Source organism: Manis javanica, chromosome 1, assembly GCF_040802235.1.
Source record: "Manis javanica isolate MJ-LG chromosome 1, MJ_LKY, whole genome shotgun sequence".
NCBI classification, from domain to species: domain Eukaryota; kingdom Metazoa; phylum Chordata; class Mammalia; order Pholidota; family Manidae; genus Manis; species Manis javanica.
In genome coordinates this window covers 106,378,979-106,402,634 of record NC_133156.1, presented here as the reverse complement: position 1 = coordinate 106,402,634, position 23,656 = coordinate 106,378,979, and the positions used below count along the sequence as shown (strand labels likewise).

The following is a 23,656-nucleotide window of genomic DNA, read 5'->3' as shown; positions in this document are numbered from 1 at the left end:
AGAGAACTGTGTGACCAATCCAAATGGAACAATATTCGCATTATAGGGGTGCCACAAGAAGAAGAGAGAGAGAAAGGGATAGTGTCTTTGAGGAGGTAATTGCTGAAAACTTCCCCCATCTGGGAAAGGAGATAAGTCTCTCAGGCCATGGAGATCCACAGATCTCCCAACACAAGGGACCCAAGGAAGACAACACCAAGACATATAGTAATTAAAATGGCAAAGATCAAGGATAAGGACAGACTATTAAAGCAGCCAGAGAGAGAAATAAGATCACATACAAAGGAAAGCCCATCAGCCTAACATCATATTTCTCAGCAGAAACCTTATAGGAAAGAAGGGAGTGGCATCATGTATTTAATGCAATGAAGCTGAAGGGCATGGAACCAAGATTACTTTATCTGGTGAGATTATCATTTAAATTTAAAGGAGGGATTAAACAATTTCTAGATGAGCAAAAGCTGAGAGAATTTACCTCCCACAAACCATCTCTACAGTCTATTTTGGAGGGACTGCTATAGATGGAAGTGTTCCTAAGGTTAAATAGCTGTCACCAGAGGTAATAAAACCACAGTAAAGAAAGTAGAACAATTAATTACTAAGCAGATGCAAAATTAAATCAACTACCACCAAAGTCAGCCAAGGCATAGAAAAAGAGTACAGAATATGACACATAATATATAAAGAATGGAGGAGGAAGACAAAGGAGGAGGAAAAAAAAGAACCTTTAGATTACTTTTGTAATAGCATACTAAATTAGTTAAGTTAGACTCTTAGATAGTAAGGAAGTTACCCTTGAACTTTTGGTGACCATGTATCAAAAGCCTGCAATAGCAAAAAGTACTTACCTACTGATAATCACCCTAAATGTAAACGGACTGAATGCAACAATGAAAAGACACAGAGTCACTGAATGGATAAAAAAAACAAGACCCATCTATATACTGCCTACAAGAGTCTCACTTTAAATCCAGACATACACAGACTAAAAGTGAAGGGTTGAAAAAAGATATTTCATGTAACTAATAGGGAGAAAAAAGGAGGAGTTGCAGTACTTGTATCAGACAAAATAGACTTCAAAACAAAGAAAGTCACAAGAGACAAAGAAGGACATTACATAATGATAAAGGGGTCAATCCAACAACAAGATATAACTATTATAAATATCTATGCTCCCAACACAGGAGCACCTACATATGTGAAACAAATACTAACTGAATTAAAAGGGGAAATAGAATGCAATGCATTCATTCTAGGAGACTTCAACACTCCACTCACTCTGAAGGACAGATCAACCAGACAGAAAATAAGTGAGGACAGAGAGGCATGGAACAACACATTAGAACAGATGGACTTAACAGATATCTACAGAACTTACACCCAAAAGCAGCAGAATACACATTCTTCTCAAGTGCACATGGAACATTTTCAAGAATAAATCATATACTAGGGCACAAGAAGAGCCTCAGTAAATTCAAAAAGATTGAAATTGTACCAACCAGTTTCTCAGACGACAAAAGTATGAAACTAGAAATAAACTATGCAAAGAAAATGAAAAATCCCACAAACACATGCAGGCTTCACAACATGCTCCTAAATAACCAATTGATCAATGACCAAATAAAACAGAGATCAAGCAATATATGGAGACAAATGACAACAATAATTCAACACTGCAAAATCTGTGGGACGCAGCCAAGGCCATGCTAAGAGGAAAGTATATCACAATACAGGCCTACCTCAGGAAAGAAGAACAATCCCTTATATGCAGTCTAAACTCAACAATTAATGAAACTAGAAAAAGAAGAACAAATGAGGCCCAAAGTCAGTAGAAGGAGGGATGTAATAAAGATTAGAGCATAAATAAATAAAATTGAGAAGAATAAAACAATAGAAAGAATCAATGAAAGCAAGAGCTGGTTTTTTGAGAAAATAAACAAAATAGATAAACACCTAGCCAAACTTATCAAGAAAAAAAGAGTCTACACATATAAACAGAATCAGAAATGAGAAAGGAAAAATCACTACAGAAACCTCAGAAATATAAAGAATTATTAGAGAACACTATGAAAAATTATATGCTAACAAACTGATAACCTAGAAGAAATGGACAACTTTCTAGAAAAATACAACCTTCCAAGGCTGACCAAGGAAGAAACAGAAAATCTGAACAGTCCAATTATCAGCAATGAAATTGAACTGTTAATAAAAAAATTACCTAAGAACAAAACCACTGGACCAGATGGCTTCACCGCTGTATTTTATCAAACATTTAGTGAAGACCTAATACCCATTCTTCTTAAAGTTTTCCAAAAAACAGAAGAGGAGGGAATACTTCCAAACTCATTCTATGAGGACAGCATCACTCTAATACCAAAACCAGGCAAAGACACCACAAAAAAAGAAAATCACAGACCAATACCCCTGATGAACATAGATAACAAAAATATTCAACAAAATATGAGCAAACTGAATTCAAAAATACATCAAAAAGATCATCCATCATGATCAAGTAGGATTTATGCCAGGGATACAAGGATGGTACAACATTCGAAAATCTATCAACATCATCCACCACATCAACAGAAAGGACAAAAACCACACAATTATCTCCATAGATGCTGAAAAAGCATTTGACAAAATTCAACATCCATTCATGATAAAAACTCTCAACAAAATGGGTATACAGGGCAAGTTCCTCAACATACTAAAGGCCATATATGACAAACCCACAGCCAACATTATACTTAACAGTGAGAAGCTGAAAGCTTTTCCTTTAAGATCGGGAACAAGACAAGGATACCCACTTTTCCCACCTTCTATTCAACATAGTACTGGAGGTCCTAGCCATGGCAATCAGACAAGACAAAGAAATAAAAGGCATCCAGATTGGAAAGGAAGTTAAACTGTCCCTGTTTGCAGATAACATGTTATTGCATATGAAAAACCCTAAAGAATCTACTCCAAAACTATTAGACCAAATATCTGAATTCAGCAAAGTTGCAGGATACAAAATTAATACACAGAGATCTGTGGCATTCCTATACACTAACAATGAACTAGCAGAGAGAGAAATCAGGAAAACAATTCCATTCACAATTGCATCAGAAAGAATAAAATACCTAGGAATAAACCTAACCAAGGAAGTGAAAGATCTAAACTCTGAAAAATACAGGATACTCATGAGAGAAATTAAAGAAGATACCAATAAATGGAAACACATTCCATGCTCATGGATAGGAAGAATTAATATTGTCAAAGTGGCCATCCTGCCTAAAGCAATCTATAGATTCAATGCAATTCCTATCAAAATACCAACAGCATTCTTCAATGAACTAGAGAAAATCATCTTAAAATCCATATGGAACCACAAAAGACCCTGAATAGCCAAAGCAATCCTGAGAAGGAAGAATAAAGCAGGGGGAATTACACTCCCCAACTTCAAGCTCTACTACAAAGCCACAGTAATCAAGACAATTTGGTACTGGCACAAGAACAGACCCATAGACCAATGGAACAGACTAGAGAGCCCTGATATAAACCGAACCATATATGGTCAGTTAATATATGATAAAGGAGCCCTATGAACATACAATGGGGAAATGACAGCCTCTTCAACAGCTGGAGTTGGCAAAACCGGACAGCTACATGCAAGGGAATGAAACTGGATTATTGTTTAACCCCATACACAAAAGTAAACTTGAAATGGATCAACCACCAGAATCTAAGTCATGAAACCATAAAACTCTTTGAAGACAACACAGGCAAACATCTTCTGAATATAAGCATGAGCAGCTTCTTCCTGAATGCATCTCCTTGAGAAAGGGAAACAAAAGCAAAAGGCATCTTACTGTATGAGAGAATATATTTGTAAATGACATATCTGACAAGAGGTTAACATCCAAAATATATAAAGAACTTACACACCTCAACACCCAAAAAGCAAATAACCTTATTAACAAATGGGCAGAGGATATAAAGAGACAGTTCTCCAAAGAAGAAATTCAGATGGCCAACAGACACATGAAAAGATGCTTCATATCACTAATGATCAGGGAAATGCAAATTAAAACCACAATAAGATATCGCCTCACACCAGTAAGGATGGCCAGCATTGAAAAAACTAAGAACAACAAATGCTGGCGAGGATGCAGAGAAAGGGGGACCCTCCTACACTGCTGGTGGGACTGTAAGGTACTTCAACCATTGTGGAAAGCAATATTAAAGTTCCTCAAAAAACTAAAAATAGAAATACCATTTAACCTGGGAATCCCACTCCTTGGAATTTACTCAAAGAATACAACTTCTCAGATTTAAAAAGACATATGTACCCCTATGTTTATCGCAGCACATTTTACAATAGCTAAGATATGGAAGCAACCTAAGTGTCCATCAGTAGATGAATGGATAAAGAAGATGTGGTAAAGACAATGGAATACTATTTAGCCATAAGAAACAAATCCTACCATTTGCAACAACATGGATGGAGCTGGAGGACACTATGCTCAGTAAAATAAGGCAGGTGGAGAAAGACAAATACCAGATGATTTCCCTCATTTGTGTAGTATAACAATGAAGCAAAACTGAAGGAACAAAATGGCAGCATGAGACTCCAAGAATGAACTAGTGGTTATCAAAGGGGAGGTGTGTTTGAGGGCCGGTGGGTAGGGAGAGAAAAGGGGATTGAGGGGTATTATGTTTAGTACACATGGTGTGGGGAATCACAGGGAGAACAGTGTAGCACAGAGAAGGCACATAGTGAATCTGAGGCATCTTGCTGCACTGAAGGACAGTGACCGCATTGGGGTATGGGTGGGGACTTTATAATATGCATAAATGTAGCAACCACATTGTTTTTTCATGTGAAACCTTCGTAAGAGTGTATATCAATCGTACCTTAATAAAAAATTTAAACAACAGCAACAAAAAGAACACTGTGGAACACACAAACAATATTAGATTTGTTCATGCTGCTCTTAACTTTCTTTCACAGTATAATAGCTTTGAAAGTTGAAGCTTTATTCATTTTCCATTTCCTTTTCCAGGTATTATGGCAGTCATTATGTACATGTACATCGGCCTTCCCACATACACATTCATGACTTCCCACAGAGATTGGCATTTAGCTGCCTACATAAATAACTCCATGGTGAAGATTCTGCCACTCCCTCATGACTGCCCTGAACTTGTGTAGTTTAGGCAGTGAGGGATCCTGCCTCTTTCCTAGTTCCTGTAAATAGTAGACCCAGATCTATACAGTAGTTATTAAAAAAATTGGCTGGTACTTTATTATGTTTCTACCTCAGTGATTGTAAAGACTAAAAGCACATATATTTGATCTTTTTTCTGACTAATTCATGGGAAATATATATTCTTTTCTAGGAAAGAAATACCCAATGTCACTCAATGACTATTTTAAAGTAGCTACAGAGGAGAAGACAGGTTTAAGACATATTTACACCCTGAAATCCAGTAAGTACCAGTACTATAGAAATAGGAATTTACACATCTAAATTTTTGCACTGAACTATATATAGGGACAGAGATGTCTAGAGTACCAGGGAGTATGTAAGGTATTACTGTCTTTTTTGGGAGGACACAGCAATAGTGTTCATTTTTTAAAAGGCAGGATCTGGTCAAGTCTGACTTATAAGTAGTCTATAAATTTAGCCTCTAACTATGAACATTTTATCTGTAGCTGGTTAAACACTGTAGTAAAATATTTAAAACTATATAGGATCTTAGTACACGATGTTATTGTGTCTACAGTAGAATCATATTAAATAAACATATTGAAAGGCAGGCATCATGTTTTCTGACTGGAGAAATAATACCTAATTAATCTATTAGGGTTCTTTTAAGGGAGTAAATATGCATGTAGATAAGGGGCATCAAGAGAAGAATGGCTTACAAAAACTGATTGCTTTATATGCCCCATGAAGAAAGATGAAAGAAATTCAGGCTATGGAGCCTGCAGATGAGTTGTTATGCTAAGGCAGAGGCTGATGTAAGGTATGGATGTTGTACCTAAGAGTCTGCAATGGTATTCAGTGTAGGGCCAGCCTTTCATATAGGGGGTTGTCCAAGAGCCATGGCCAAGCATGTCTTGGAAAGGGACTGGTTCCTGACATATAAGAATAGTCCAGACTGGCCCAAAAGGCCATGAAAGTATCCCTTATTGCACAGGTGGGCATTTACTGCCTCTACAATTTCTGGGGTTGTTATAGGAAAGTGGTAGTAACTGTTGATTTTTAGATGAATGAATACTAGCATTTAAGCAACTGAATCTCAGGATAGTCAGTCAACTTTCTACTCTTCTTTAGGACTGAGGGTATGAGGTCACATCCAAAGGAGGAGGTTAAGATTTTTCAGCTCCTGAGTAGATTCTCCTCAAAGATGCTATCCAGCACTTCTACATAGATTCCATTAAGGTTTGGGAATCATCAGAAAGTTGCCTTCATACTTTATTCTAAGGTACAGTTAGCACAGAGGGGGAGAGAGGATAGTTTATCTAACATTTCTATTGAAACCCTCTCATCTTCAAGGCCCAGTACAAGTCATCTCTTTCATGACGTCTTTCTTGATTACCAGGAACAGAATTGCTCACTTTCTCCTCCAAGCTCCTCTATACTTTGGGTCACTCATTAGACACTGATCATATTATACCTTATTTGTCACTATCTCTGTACAAGACTCAATAGTTCCTCCCAAAGACCTCCCAACCCACTCAGAGACTTAAGATGTATAAAATTAGAAGTTAGTTATTTAATGTGCTTAGTTGTCTGGTTTCTCCTGGGCACTTCTGAACAAAGTATTTCTTCTTGAAATGGGGGAGGGAAGTGGTAGTTTGAACTTAATATACAGTTACCAAGGATAAAGGATGAAAACTTCTTGGCTCCTCCTTCAATTCATTCATTCCCTATGCCCTTAACCTGAACTATTTTTCTCTGCCAAACTAGCACTATCTGATATTCGTATATTACATTCAGTCTTCTCTAGGAGAATGCAAGCTCTTCAGAGCCAGTGCACTGTCCTAGTTACCATGTATGTCTAGGGTCTAGAACAACAGTTGGCTCTCAATAACTTTTTGTTGAATAAAAACCTCTGTAGTATTTCTATATAATTATATTTAAAAAAATGTATTTATCCTTATTTTGAAAGTTATATTTATACCAAAAAATAGTATTCCATATAATCCGTAAGTATAGCTATAGAAAGCTTTTTTTTTTTAGCCATGGTGATGCTTATTGCTATCAATGCAAAACAAGTTAAGACTAAAAGTTGCTATTTAATAGGTACAAATATTCATGCAATTTTTTCTTTTTCCTGGAGAGAGTCTGCACTCAGACCAAGAGACGTAAGATAAAACAAACACTGGATTGTCAAGTAACCAGACAAGGGTTAAATTTTGATTAATATAAAAATTGCTAAAGGTAAAAAGATGTTTTAAATTACTCTTTAAGCTAAGCTCATGTAAGCAAACAAAAAACTAAAACTAAACTTTAGGACACAGGATATAGAAATGACTATTTAAATTCTGCATAAGCAAAAATTTGTTCTTTTCTTCATGATACTTGTACCACAGTACCTGCTTGATGCCTCTGCAGTACAGTCAGCAGTTATCACCAACAATGACTATAACTAGATACGAACAAGACTTCAAACTGACTCTGCTCCATTCAGATTAAGAAAACTCAATCTGGGATTAACAAAACCTTTGATTTTTAGAGCCAGCTCTCTTGTTTTCTTCTTGTGTCATACCTAATGAAGTCATCTCTTGACACTTTCCTCCTGCAAATTGCAATGCACGTCCTCTCCCTTATCTTTGTCTGACACTTTAAAATTAATTTGTAGGAATTGCATAAAAAATTAAACTGTACTTCTACCCTGAACCTGCAATCAGGTTCTTCCTTTGACACACAAAAATATACTCCTCTGCAGGGCACTCTACCTGGACAGTGGCTCCCTTTTTCTCTATTCCCCTGCCTTGAAGGCATTTCTGCATTGCTTAATACGTGCTCTTTGGCTGCCTACACAGTCAGGACACCTAAGGCCATTTGAATTTATCACTCCTCTCCTCTCCTCTCCTCTCTTCTCCTCTTGTATGGCTAATACCACATTCCCACTTTTCTTTCTGGTGCAGAAACTCCAGACTTGGTGCTGTCCTCAGGGGACCAGAGTTGGTTTCCGCTTTGAGCTCCTGGCTGGGAAAGCTGCACTGCTGGGCGATCCTTGTTTCTCAGGCCATCTCTTTCAACTGTGTCCTCTTCCTTTTCAGTTTTTTCCATGCTGCCTATTGATTCTGTACTTTCAGGTTTCTTTCTTTTATCCTGATGTGCTTTTTTCTCTTTTTCCATTTCTTCTTCCTTCCTATTACAAGCCTCTTTGTCCCAACACATCTGCCTAAGGCACTGTCTTGTCGCTTCGGCCTCTCTTTCCCCAAGCCTGTGCTCTTGATTGCATTAACAACCCTGTTCCCTCTCCCTGTAGTCTCTGCCGCTCTCATCTTCAGGTGTTGTAAGCTTTTCATCTCTAAGCTCGCCCTCAGAATGCTTGGGCAATGCACACCTTTGCCCACTGGCTCTTTCATCATTCATATTCTTTTTGTCCAATTTCTTGACTTTAAGAAAGCTTATCTTAAAATGAGACCAGAGAAATAAAGTATATGTACTGGTAGCCAAATCTGGCTCCACTTTAATACAGTGGAATGCTTCTGCTCCTGGAAATCAAAAGCCATATACTTTGAACACGTGACTAATGTGTGTAAATCTTTCTCCCCAAAACTCAAAAAAAGATTATTTGTTTTTCAAGTAAAATTGAATGCTATATGTATTCTGCACTTTTGACACTGCTTTATCATTTCAGAAAATAATGCTGTGAAACAAAATGCTTTTTTTAAATCATACGTACCCTTCAGCATGTTGTATTCAAAGCTTTATGATGCTATTTACATTTTATGGATTTGTTAACAAGTATTGTCTGTAGCTTCCCACCTGGAATCTCAACTTCTTTAAACCCTATTCAGGTTCCCCTATCCCTCCAAATCATTTATGCAATCTTAACCAATTCTGCCAGATTCACCAACTCAAATTTCAAAACCTCCAGCATGTTTATGAGTGTATATATCATTTATTATCAAATTACATGTCCCCTAAAACCATCACAGGTGGAACAACTGATGGGAACTCTCATCACAACTAAGAAGCAGGGGTGTACTTGGCCTGGGAATGAGCCAGATAGCTCCAGTGCTCTTCCAGAGGGACAGTGCAACTTCACTCAACCTCTGTAGCCTCCTTCAAACAGGACACGTTATCTCCCCACTCTGGGCTTATGAATTTGCTGATGAGAAATCTTTAGACTTTTCTATTACAAGAAACACAGATTCAAACTTTAGCTTTGGACCAACTGGCAGCACCAGGTCCGAGGTAAGAGCTGTGAATGTGCTTGTCTGAGCTGCTGATGTTCAACCAACCCAGGAGAGAAAGAGAAAACATATACTTAATGTCTATAAAAGAAAAAGGGTTTTCTGCAAACTAAAAATAACCACATAATTTTGACAGGGTATTTCACAAAGCTATTTTACAAGTTATTAGAGGGTCTTCTTAATAGCATGCAATGAAGTTAAAACTATTTGTGTTACTGGCTACTAAGCCTCTTCTGTGTCCTGAAATAAAATGCTTGCTATCATGATCCCTAGCAAAAAGCTAAGGAAGTAATGCTCACAGTGCCCTGGGGCTTGGATCATCCCTGGATACTTGCATGTACCAGGTGATCTGCTGATTCATTCTCTCAGGAATAACAGCCTCTTCACACCCCACCCTCAAGAAAACATCAGCCATCCAAGGCCACTCTGGGGACTGTCAAAACCTCCCCATGTTGCTGAAGTCTCACAGAAAGGAGATCATCACATCACTGAATAACAAAATGCTTCCAGAAACAGTATTAATTATCCTTCCACCTAAGGCAGGTCAGTTAAACAACCTTAGATTGTGCTAGCCACTGTCATTCAATTGATTATTATCCCCTAAATTTCTCCATTTTTGGAGACCTATCTAGTCTCAAACTTTGGAGGATATCAGATTCCATCTTTAAGGCCTTGCTGGCTTAAATTTCAGACTCGCCAGGTACTCTGATACCCACCAGAGTCCTCCAGTGCCATCCTGAACTCATTTATCCTTAGAGAGTCTACAAGAAAGAATAACAAGCTGGTCCTCATTTTCCCTACTACCATCTTTTTTCCTGAGATTTCCCTAAAAAATTTATCAGAGTCCTTGGAGACAGTAATTTAATTGTCAGTTGTTTTAGTCTGTCCTCCAATCTCTTAATTCCAAGGTTATAGTAAGAGAACATACAATTGTAACACGATAGAAATGTAAAAACACCAATCTGAATTTTTGGTGTCATTAAATGAAAAAATGAAGACCTTTTTCGAAGGCAAAAAAATGGAATTAAAACACATTTTTGATGTGTTCATTAAAAATCTATAAAATTAGGAACATATCAAAACATGCATAAGCATCAAAATAATAAATCAGGCCAGGCTAATGAAAAATGCCAGCATATTGTATATGACCTCCCTGTTCTCAGAAAGGACTCAGGCCACCCTAGCCACCATTACAATGTAAACTTATGTAGCTACATCTACCATGTATTCATAACTATGAGTTAATATTTAGTAATGATTTGATGACTCCTGAAAGCACACCCCATTGTAGGTTTTCATAAGATAGCTGGAAAGTGGAGTGTTATCCTGTCTAACTCTGAATAAGTCAGTCCATAAAGCAAACTTCTAAAATGCACTTGACTAACCATATATCTCAGGTAATCAATGACTTTCCCAATCCTCCTATATGTAAGTGGGTAACTAAGGTAGGCTTTGTTATGGGTAGTCCAGAGTCTATTAAAAGATATAAAAAATAGATCTTCTTAAAACATTCTTAAAGATCTGAGTTAAATCTTTCAAAGTGAGGCTATATTTAAATTAAATTCTCTCTTTCAATCTGGCTGTGGCAAAGTATAGGAAATGAATGGCGAATGCATGGATACTCCTGGAGCTAGAGTTCTACAGAGGATGGAAGCTATTACCCACAAACTGATGGCAAAAAAGATTCTTAATACATATAAAAATTTTTTAACAACTTTGCATTTTATTGTACGTAAAAGCGAATTTATAATATTCATCTCATGGTGGGAGGAAATTAAATAACACATAAATAATTTAGCAATTAACTGTAAGTACCAAAAGAATAGAGTTTCTGTAAAACTAAAACCTCTTTGCAAAGGCGTAGCTCAAGCACCACCCAAACATTCCCTACAGAGGTTTCCTGTGCAGCTATGTGTCTGAGATGTCTCATTAAGCAGTCTCTACCACTCCTTATATTTCCAAATTCAGTGGTGACTTCTTACTTGATGAGAAGAAATGTAATGGCTAAAAAAATTATTGAAATAAAAGAGAAGTAAAAAAAGGTAACAAGCAAAAGAAAAGTTCCTATTGCCCTCAGTTGGAGATTTTCAAAAGGAAAGAACAGAGCTGGGCATGGTGGTGGAGCAGGAGGGACTAGTTACAGCTTAGGAAGAGGATTAAATAACAACCCACATAACATGAAGAATGTTTAACATTATTTCTGGTATATTTTTTCTTTCTTTTATTTAAAACTGTAGGGGCAATATAAATCTTTCTGCCAACTTTCACTTTTGATTACTCTGTCTAATAACTTGGCAATACATTATTTCTAGAGAAGTACCGGAATGCATCATGTATGCCTCCCTCATGGGATATAACAGTAATTTTTAGAACTGAATTACATTAACTTCCACTATAAATACAACACATATTTACACATCTCAAAAGAACAGTAGCTCTTGAAACACTCTGAATTTATAAACACCCTCATTGTGAAGTACAGAATTTTTTTTCTGCAAAAATAAGTGAACTTCACTTACTTGTATTGATCAGAAACTGATTTGACACACCAGGATGATCTACATCATGTATTGCACTGGCAAAAATTGCTGCAAGAATCTCCAAATCTGTAAACACAGCCTGGAAAATTAGACAGTGGATATAACATTATTCTTCAATATTAATATGAATTAAAAGCATAAACAATGGGAAATTGATTCCTAGAATTTGATGGAGAACAAAATGAAGCTTCAAACTATTTTTAAAAAGAAAATAACAGCTTACTTTAAAAGTATTTAAGATGCTTAGGGATACTTAGAGAATCTATATAAAACTAATGATAGGAACCATGTTTTCCTGTTCTTTCATTCAGATCAAGGACTCTCAGTCTCAGATATTTTGGGCCAGATAATTCTTTGTTGTGGGAGGCTATCCTTTGCCCTGTAGGATTTTTAAGTGGCACCCCTGGCCTCTATCCAGGAGGTGCCAGTAGCATGTACTCCCCAGCTGTGTCAGCCAAAAATGTCTCCACATATTTCCAAATGTCCCTGGGAGCACGGGGGATTACAGGTGGGCAGGAGAAAAAGGAAGGAACCACCCCCAGTTCAGAACCATTCATTCAAATGACTTACTAATACAATTTTATAATGAAAAATGTCAGAACTATAAAATATGTCAGCCAATGAGAACCTTTATCCCAAATAATTAAGGAAACTGAATTGTCTTAGTACACTTAGTGGAACTACTTAGGATTTGGTAAAATTAAAGATGTGTTTCTTTCTAATACATTCTATAAAAATATCAATGTATTACTATATATATACAATATCAATGATTTATATATAATCATTCTTTGAACTATAAATGCAAAAACCATCAGATTATATTCTAGAAAACAAGCTACCCAAAACTGAATGGGCCAGATGTGCTGTCTCAAATGTCTACTAGATCATTTCAAAGAAACAGTGTTACATACAGATGATCTCCAAATGCTTTATCAACCTTCACAGGCAAAAATGCATCAAACACTCATGAATCACACAACATGTTTTCCCCTATAATTCAGTGGAGCCAATTGTTTTCCACCCTGCAGATCCTTCAATATGGAAGTTCAAGAGACCTTTAGGAGTGGAGGGTGAGTGGTCTTGAAATTTCAGAAAGCAGATTTACCTCCAAGGCAGGTGTAGATAACAGCACGTGCGTTGATTGGACGACGTCTGCAGCATGAATGTTGTTGTGGTAGGCCACATCAGCATGATAGTGGTCTTCCAGGGTCATAAGGTATGTGATTAAGGTGTCTACTGGAATTTTAAATGTTTTTAATAAATCCCGTTCCTGTAGGAAAAGAAATCCATTTCACATTTTGCCTTATATGAAAAGACTTCCCATAGGGAGTGTTAACCAAAAAATCACACCCAGTGTCACATATGGATAACCCAGAAGTGGAAATAGCACCCTCACAATGTCTAACGAGGAAAACAGACACTTTGGCAAAGGTTCAGGGACTTCGAGGACAAACCCAGAGTTGAACTGTCAACTCAGCTGGGCCCCAACAGTGCTTAACCCAGGATGTACGGTGTCAGGTAGGAGCTGCCCACTATGAAAAACGTCTGTGTCCCATGATCACAGAGGGGGTGTCGGGCCAGCCCCCCTGACTCAGCCACTGGATCCACACCACCTGAAACTCAACATTCTCTCCAGGGCGGGAGTCTGCAGTATCTCTAAATCCTCATTTAAATCCTAACCCTGAGTGGGGGGCAAAAGCTCCACAAGAGTGAGAAGCTGACATGGAGAAGAGAGAGTGCACCAATGACTGGAGAAAAGGCATTCAAAGGTTAGTCAGCAAGGGGCTGACTCACTTTTTAAAGTTAGCACTCTGCTCTCTATTTGTGTCAGGGTCATGTAGATGATTTTTAAACTCTTATTTTAATGAAATGCTTCAATTTTCCCATATCACACCTTTTTTTTAAATGGAAACAAATAACAAAATTGGGCTATTTGTGTTTTACCCACACTCCAACCTTTCTGTATCATTTTTCCCTTGGGAAAGGGGCAAATAAGAAAAAATTACCAAGATAAGCAAAAGAAGGTGAGTAGTAAAGATAATAAAATGCATACAGAATTCACAGACTGGACATTGTCACCAAATAAATGAAAGGTAGAACATGACCACGTTACCTGAAAAATGGTGTGCATGATAACAGTCAAAGGCCGGTTACCAGACAACTCTGCTATTCTGAAGACATGAAGACCCCATTTGTTCACATCTTCTAGTTCCTGGGGATAAAGAAAGATAGGAAAAATTAGTAGGTGGGAGTAGAACATGATCAATGGACACAGTCTTTTAAAAATTACTCATTTTAATGAAGATTGTTAGATCTAAGAAAATTTTCGTTTTAAAAGTAATGAATGTACAATAGAAATATAGGCAAACTTTGGGCGAACTCACTTAAATGTACTGAAAACTGAAGAGTATTTTACTTAATACTATGCCTTTGACAATACAACGTATTTACAAACTTTGAATATCAATCTCAAAGATTTCTTCAGTAGATAAAATCTATTCACAAGAAACCTTTAATAGAAAAATCTGGTCTCTTAAGACCAAGAAGATATAAAAGATTTCTATCTCTTTAAGATCAAATCTAATGAAGATGCAAAAAAGAACATACACACCAAACCACCTCTCTAAATCTACCTATTAATGAAACTCAATCACTTAGAAAAAGCACTTTATAAAGTGCTTTCCCATCTTCCAAAAACAAAACCCCACAAATTAATGAACTTCTCCATCTATTCAAAAGAGAAGGAATCAAAATTTATTCAAAGGCATCACTGCATATTTATGATCCTGATCCTTGAAATCATCTTACCTTGGCAAGGACATCTTCTTGTTCAGTTTTAACCCCAAACCTTGGGATGCTTGAATTAGTCAAACTGGAGCTGTGCATCAACTTCTTGACCCCACTGATTTGAGACATTGGCCTTTTCTTTTTCTCCTTTTCCTTCTGAGATGGAGAAGGAATTTCCACTTCATGTTGCTTATCTTAAGAAAGATTTAGAAAATGTTTTACATTTACTATTCTGCCTTTTTTTTATTATAACATGTATAACTGGGCAGATTTTAATTGATCATTATATATTCTGAGGGGTGTTTCCAAAAAAACCTTCTTTTAGAGAAGTTATAATATCATGTGGAGTATTTACAATGTGATGTGGACTTAACATAACCTGAAACACAAAATTAAACAAACAAATACCACTTCAAATTAAATTAACATCAAGTATATTCAGTGGTTACTTCTTTGATAGAATGTCATAATAAAAACTTTTGCAAGAATTATAGTAGACTTAGAAAAAGCAAAAGACATTGGTTATTTCCAGTGTTTATCAACTCTATCTTTATTTCAAATTCACTCAGTGGCTTGAAAACTGCTCTTGTCAACTAAGGATGCCTTCAATACCTTCTATGAAATGGCAGAAACTTCATAAGCAAATATCGTAAAAACAGCAGTGTGTGAACCTAGCAGCTTACTGACATAGGTCATAAAGGGGGAGTATAAAGAGCATATCTGAATGACTTACATGGTTTCTGCTATTTTATATTTTCTATACTATAGTGAGATAAGCATTGTGATGTAACAAGGGCAGCACAGAGAATCTGCAATATTATCTGACAGGTAAATATCAGATTCAATTGTTGTTTTCCAATAAATGACTTAAGATGGCTCAGTACAGTCCCCCACTGTATTAAGGCAGTGCGTTCCCTGCAGTGAACGTTTACTGAATATGCTCATTAGGTATTAGAGTAATTTTGTTTTGAAAGTGAATTCAAACCAAGGATATGTTCAAGTTGTCTTTCACTTATTGTATTTTCTTTCTGCAGCTGGAGGGTGGGGGTGGTGCTGACCCAGTACCCCATAATATCAGCTTTATTGTCAACGAGTTTTTCTTTAGCAATTATTATGCTAGCGTCACCGATGTACCAGGCTTGGTGTCATTAGACTATAACTCATTGAAGACAGGGACTGTTTTCTAACTTTCCATTAAATCCTTAGTGCTTAGTAATGGCTGGCATTTAACAAGAATTTATTGAAAGCGTGCCTAGACCTTTATACAATACATATTTCAGTTCAGTACTCTGGAAAAACTGGCAATATACAACTTTAATTCAGAGCATCTCTAAAATAATGAATGGAACTAAAAGATAAAAAAGTACTTTGTCACCTTAAGATTCTAAAGTGAAAACAATGGAATTCCTAACACGTGTTTGGTTTCCAAAAATGAGTTGATGGCCCAGTTCACCTCCCAAAACAAGTAATTCTAAAGAAAAATTTTTGATTGCATTTTAATTGTTATTCTCACCTAAGAATGTGTTTGATATGTACTCTGACACTTGATTTCCAGACCGACTCATTTCAGAGAGATGGGTGAGCTCCCGATTCAGCATCCTTTTAAACTGCAAAACAAAAGGATAAAATGAAATAATGCAAGAGATAAATGTGAGACAATAAAAGCATACCCCAAGATACAGAAAACATGCCCAAAGAATTTTTAAATTATTCTGACAATTTAGGTCAGCACGATGAAAGAGAACTTCAGGCAATGCTGGGCAGTTCTGCAACCTGTGCTGTCTATTTCAGCAGCCATTAGTCACATGTGTCTGTTAAGCATGTGAAATGTGGCTATTGCAAATGAGGAATTGAATTTTGGAAATATTTAATTTTTATTAATTTATATTTAAATAGCACTTGTGGCTAGTGGCTACTGTACTGTACAGATTTAGACAGTCAAGGATATTAAGGGGAAAGAAGGGAATTAAAAAAAAGGTGTATTTAGAGAAGAAAAAAAGCTAATTTATAAGCATATAGAAGGGCTACCACACAATAAAGCGAAGTATAGTTTGTCACCTGTCATCAGCAGAAATGAATGTGTATACAGGTTAGAGGCTGAAATGTATTTTTAACCCAAAGCAAGACTGAGTATCCTTTCAGAACTATGGAAAAATAAAACATTTGAATAGATACTATGTAATGTTCCTTTTTCAAAGTTTTTCTCAAGTTGACAGTGTAACACTTTTTGGTTCTTAGCATCCACAGGATTTACCAATCCATTTTCCGAAGTCACACAAATACAAAACAGGTCAGTTGTCAGTGTTCTACTTCATTACCTCACAGTTTATTTAACTGATGACATGGTGACAATTTCATCCAAAGAAACACTGTAATTATCTACCACCATTATATGGCATTACCAAAAACCAGAATTCTCAAAAATTTTACACTTTCCCATCCATCAGCTGTTTCTTACGTGTCTTCCTTTGATTCCCAAAATAGCCCAAATAGGCCTTTCAATACACCTTAGCATTTCTTTTAACATACAGAAACAATACATTTTTTTCTATACATAGATTATTGAGAAAAAAGTCAAATATCTTACTTTAGTAGCCTTTAAAATTTGGATTTCACCAAAAATTCTCATTTAGATGTGGATTAAGAGAGTAGTGAATTCACTTAGTGTTTGAAATGTAATTCTAACTCAGTATTTAATTTAGCTTATTTGAATTTTTAATAAAATCTTGCTTCTTTGCATATCTGATACCAAGGAATCCTAACTCAATGTAATTCAAAATCATCTAGATTAGGTATAGGAATTTATCACCACAAAGCATTGAGGGAGATCAACAAAAATATTTCAATAGACTGCTGAATACAAGAAGTACATATTAGCATTCTCCTGCAACCACAGCTAATGCAAGTCTGGGGCCATAACCAATACAAATTCTTCTGGTTGTTAGCTTGCAGGACTAGAAAGGTTATTCTCAAACTCAGGAACACAAAGCTTACTTTCTTTATGTACTTTTTATAACTCATTTCTGATTATAAAATACATGTGTGATACAGAAACCTAGAAAGCTATACAGAAAAAAACCAGAAATCATGTATATTCTTACAGATAATCATATATTTTTAGCTGTATTTTCTTCTATAATTCTTTTTTCTAAGTATTTTTAAAATGGCACTATGCAGTGTACTAAACATAGGTTTTTGCTTGTTTTCACTTGGCATTATTACAATGACCCACTGGGGAAAAAATAAAATTTAGGGCCTGCTAAGAATATTAATGAAAACATTTACAACAGTGCTCAAAACATTTTCTGACATCCTTTATAAAGCTCTATTTTGTTGAGCAAATTATTGGCTATCAACTAATTAAATGGGCTAAGAGAAGGTGTCTTGCATTTAGTCTAGCACTTAGTAGGTGCTCAACATCATTTGAGTTCTCTCTATCACCCAGTTCCCTAGGCCTTTTAGATTGAGACAGCTGCTTTTTATCATTGTGTAGACAAAACAGATGGAAGATCAGACTACAGTTATATCCATAAAAAATATATATATAGATACCTAGTTCCCCTATCCATTCCCCCAAAAATAATTTAGGATATTATTCATATAGGAAATGGTCACCATACCACAAAAATATAAAAATAATACAATGTATAAAGCCCAAAGGAAAGTAAGTCCTTGCTTGACAAATGAAATTTACTCTCAGAAAAATCTGTTCTTCAGGCAAAACAAATAAAAAATTGTCTGCTAAACATTTAAAACATACATTTAATGAAATATCTCTTTGACCTGGAGTTATCTGTGCTATGAGCTGAAAGTTGCTATTGAGAACTACCTGTCAATGACAAAGTCCTTTTCTACCAGACAGCGGACTAGGCAAGGCTTTTGGCCACTCAAGTCTCTTTGCAGTTTATACAGCAACTGCTGTCCACCTGCGCTCCAGGCATTTCTCTCAATGTAACTAAAAAAATGATGCAAGCTTGGATGGTGGAGGAGGGTGCAACTGGAAAAGTTAAAAAGGGACCCAGAGTTTCCACAAAACTGCCTTCAAACTTGCAAGCAACCTGTTATGAGGAATATGTTGCTATATGCTGAATATGTTGCTATATGCAGAAAAATTGCATAATGCCTGCAGATATGTTATACAAATTATTTGATTTATATGGAGCAATATAGAGAATGAAGTGTAATTTGCCTGGCAGTTTGTTTATCTAATTCATCAAAATAGCCAGTTAGTATAGGTAACTAAGATGAAAAAAATGCCATTGACAGGAATCTTTTGTACAGACTAATAATTGACAGACTGTACATTCCACGGATTATTTTTGCATCATATACACATATTCTGAAATACACTTCTGCCTTTGTTCAAAACCCAACAGTGTGGGATGGAGAACCTTTCAGCACACACCTCTCTCCCTGCTAAGGCTTGTGAGGTGCTCCAAGGAAGTCAACATTTCCTTTTAACATAATTAGAAGACAAAATATTTTAAGCAGTTGTCTTTCTTCCCAAGGGTAAGGGTGTGGGATATTTCCTAAAGATAATTTTCAATCAGTTAAGTTATAACATAAGGGAATTTTCTAAAAGGAATTAAAATTGCTTCCCTTTTTTTTTTTTTTTTTGGTGCTGATATGTAACTTTCAGCCAGGGAAACTAAATTAATAACCTCAAAAATTACCATCAGTGCTTTCTATCCTGGTAGTTGATTTTACAATTTAGAGTACAGAGCTGTATTAACTAAAGAACAATAAACTAAACTATTCAACAATCATTTTAAAATAAGTGGAATTTCTCTCACTTTAAGATAACTACATACCATTTATATGATAACTATATAAAATTATCATGAGGGAGAAAATATTAGAGAAGGAATAAGATGAATTTTTCCTAGAACATTTATAATTCTCACTTTACAGATTTAGAAGACATAAAATACAGAACAGCTTTTCAAAAGAATTGGTTGCAAAATGCAGAAAGATATTTTTAAAAGTGATCTCTAAATATTTTGAGTTATTCTGATTGGATTTGGTTTAAGTTGTCTGAAACAATATATAGAATTATTGTTGCAACAAAGAAAAAAGAGGAAGATTTCTAAGTGAATGCTTTCAAATCCTTTGTTCTCATTATATGCATCAGAATGTCTGTGTGCAGCATTTAGAGCATAAAGAAAGGTGAAAATGCAGTTGCTTTGAATAGTGTATTCTGCCTCTTAAACTCGTTCTCCATTTATGTTCTCCATTTAAGAATGTTGTGGAAGCAAAATTAAATAATAAAACAAAATTGAAATACTCTTAAATTTGACCCCTATACTTATGCATTCATGTCAATGTGCTGCTGGGTACATTATATAGCCTGCTGGAATATAATTAAGAAAGTGATAAAGGTCAAATATTAAGAAAATACTTATTTTCTTCCTACAATAGTCTGCTAAAAATTATTTGAATACGCTGCACTGTTATATACTACAAGTTTGGTAGACATCAACATGAAAAACTAAAATACTCATTGGCTGTGTAAAAATAAATCCTCTGAAATGTATATTAAGACTAAACATATTCATATTTGTCCTTCTTAAGCATTTTTAGAAGCAGAGTACTAAAAACATAAACAAACGATCCAGCGAAAATTTTCCTAAAAAAGATAAGCACTAAAATTCTGTATTTAGGTTCTTGGAGATATTGTTCATAACTGCAACACAAATGGGAAGTCCTCAAAAAATGTCATCACACATTAGCTGTCTGAAGCTGAGCTGAATTGCAGGGAGATTATGGGGGTTTCCTTGTCTATGCTCTGTACTTCTCTGTATTAAAAAATATTTAAGCCAAGAAATGGCTAGCAAAATTCAAATAATGAAAACTTGTACATTTAAACACAATTTTAAAAATTGGGGCCATAGCTAGATTTAAATGAAAGTGGAGAATCACGACTACTTGGACAACTAAAACTGAAATAAGTTTTCTTAGGATGCATGGAAATCTCACAGCAAAGATGAAATTTTCCTCCAAAAAGAAACAAAGAAAATGGAAAATATTTCAATCTGAGACTCCTTAAAGTAATAGAAAAGGATTCTTAAAAAATACATACTGTGGTTATTAGTTCAAATGTTCAAGAATAAATTTCAATTTCTTAATAATGCTTCATTTAGGACTGCAAAGGGGTTTTCTACCTCCTGTTTTTATTACAGAGATAGGATCAACAAACTAGCATTACCACAGGGAATGCAAGAAACTTGCCAAGCAGAAACACATGATTAGTAAATTCAGTGTATTAATTTCATTTCTTGAGATTAACAAAGTACAATATAATTTGAATTTGTAAGTTTCTTCCAGTTTCATAAGTGGATAATCAAGTTTTCATTTTAATATGTCACTTAAATAGTCAAGTATATCAATTATTAATGTCATCTAGATCTTTATATCCAAAGATGGAAAAAAATACTTATCAGGTTAAAGTAGTACAGATTTTTAGAAAGAGCCACAATTTTTATAAACTTTAAGTGCTGCATATAAACTCGAACCCATATACCAGTTTAAGTAATTTGGCTCAATAATTTATTTCCAGTGAATTTATTTAATTACCCTGATATTTAAAAGCACAACTTAAATTTATACTACGTGACAGAACAGTCACTACACATTACAAAGCTATTTGAACATGCAAACTACAATCACTAAGTTATACAATTTCTCCTTATCTTGACAATTAAAAACATGTATTTCTTTTGTAGTTCATATCTATGGAAAAAAATAAATGTTTAGAAAGCTTAACTACATTGTAATTTATTAAACTATCAGTTATATAATCAGAGTAATCAGGATTTTTCAAAGGCTTTAAATAAATCTTACCTTTATGTAGCCCCAAGACACTGACAATAAATAGTTTGCTTCAGGCATTTTTGATTGATTATATGGAGAGACAGTAAGTTCTAAAATATGTGTATCTTCAAAAACCTTGTTACTTTAACAACATCTACAAGCCAGACAGTGTGTGGATTTTTAAAGATTTTTGGTAATTAAGTATATATAAGAAAGCCTTGCATTAGATCCCATCCAGCTGTCTTCCCACTGAATATATGCCATTCATAAAACTCTGGAATAGAACAGAATTCTACAACTATTCTGAATAAAGAAAATTCATGCAATAAAGAAACATCCAAAGATCCAAGGGTCTGCATCTTTTCTCCCTGAGCTCCAGGGCTTAATGAATAATGTATGTCAAGATGCTTAGCTGCAAGGAAGACTAGTTCTGTTAAAAGCTACCAAATAAGGAACTGCGGGAAAGCCGGGAGGAGTGACAAAAGCCCTGCCCATAGAACTCCAACAATGCACCAATTGCACTCCACCCCCTGGCCTTTCAGGGCAGGGGGTGTGGTCTCAGCACACGCTGCTTTGTGATTGGTTGGCAAGGGCAAACCTCTGGGGAGCAGGTTTTCCTCCTCACAGCTCCAGCCATTGAATAATGATATCCGTACAGCTGAGTCTGCCATAGGAAAAGATGAATGGGGCTTCCCTCTTGCAGTAATGAAAAATGACCATAAAGCTCTTGAAAATTCATAGTTCATTCTTAAAAAGGATTGCCAATTCTTTTGGAGTCATTTCTACGAATTTTTAAAATTCTCTGACGTCTCTTCCTTCAAAATAAAAGCTGCTCTGAAAATGGCAATCAGGCATTTTAATTGCCTCCCTCCCTCAAATCCAAATCAAGTGGCTTCCCTGTTGACACAGATAGAACCAAAGTTTTTCCATTGTCCAAAACAAAATGAAATACAACTAATGTCCAGAATGCACAAAAAGAAGCAATAAACTTCCTCACACGTGTGGATGGGTGTTCTCAGCTCCTTTTGTTTCTATTGTTATATAATGGCTGAGCTCCACAACCTTTAACGTTTATGGGAAGGGATGATTTATTATACATCTGATATGGGGGAAAAACAAAACCTGAAACCTAATGCACTGTGTATGGTTAAAAAATACAGAGCTCTGTGGAATGGACAAGTTTCTAGAAAAGTACAACCTTCCAAGGCTGACCCAGGAAGAAATAGAAAATCTGAATATACCAATTACCAGCAACAAAATTGAACTGGTAATAAAAAAATAACACCTGTGAACAAAATCCCTAGACCCGATGGCTTCACTGCTGAATTTGATCATTTAGTGAAGACCTAATACCCATCCTCCTTAAAGTTTTCCAAAAAGCAGAAGAAGAGGGAATACTCCCAAACTCATTCTATGAGGCCAGCATTACTCTAATACCAAAACAAGGCAAACACACCACAAAAAAAGAAAATTACAGACCAATATCCCTGATGAACATAGATGTAAAAATACTCAACAAAATATGAGCAAACTGAATTCAAAAATACATCAAAAAGATCATCCATCATGATCAAGTGGGATTCATACCGCGGATGCAAGGATGATACAACATTTGAAAATCCATCAACATCATCCACCACATAAACAAAAACCACATCATCATCTACATGGATGCTGAAAAAGCATTCGACAAAATTCAACATCCATTCATGATAAAAACTCTCAACAAAATGGGTATAGAGGGCAAGTACCTCAACATAATAAAGGCCATATATGACAGACCCACAGCCAACATTATACTTAATAGCGAGAAGCTGAAAGCTTCTCCTTTAAGATCAGGAACAAGACAAGGATGCCCACTCTCCCCACTTTTATTCAACATAGTTCTGGAGATCCTAGCCACAGCAATCAGACAAGACAAAGAAATAAAAGGCATCCAGATTGGCAAGGACGAAGTCAAATTGTCCCTGTTTGCAGATTACCTGATATTGTACATGAAAAACCCTGAAGAATCCACTCCAAAACTACTAGATCTAATATCTGAATTCAGCAAAGTTGCAAGATACAAAAATAATACACAGAAATCTATTAT

The 23,656-nt window shown here is 35.7% G+C and overlaps 1 protein-coding gene across 8 annotated transcripts in view; it reads right to left on the bottom strand.

Annotated features, from left to right (window-relative positions):
• PDE4D (phosphodiesterase 4D) overlaps positions 1-23,656 on the bottom strand; it is a 1,476,836-nt gene that overhangs the window by 9,095 nt on the left and 1,444,085 nt on the right. For all 8 annotated transcript variants that reach the window (XM_073235968.1, XM_073235963.1, XM_037022276.2 and 5 more), the window contains 5 exons: positions 16,268-16,361; positions 14,776-14,948; positions 14,081-14,179; positions 13,073-13,237; positions 11,944-12,043 (listed from right to left, as the gene is read on the bottom strand). In XM_073235968.1, coding sequence (XP_073092069.1) covers positions 11,944-12,043; positions 13,073-13,237; positions 14,081-14,179; positions 14,776-14,948; positions 16,268-16,361 — 631 coding nt within the window. The remainder of the gene's footprint in view (positions 1-11,943; positions 12,044-13,072; positions 13,238-14,080; positions 14,180-14,775; positions 14,949-16,267; positions 16,362-23,656) is intronic.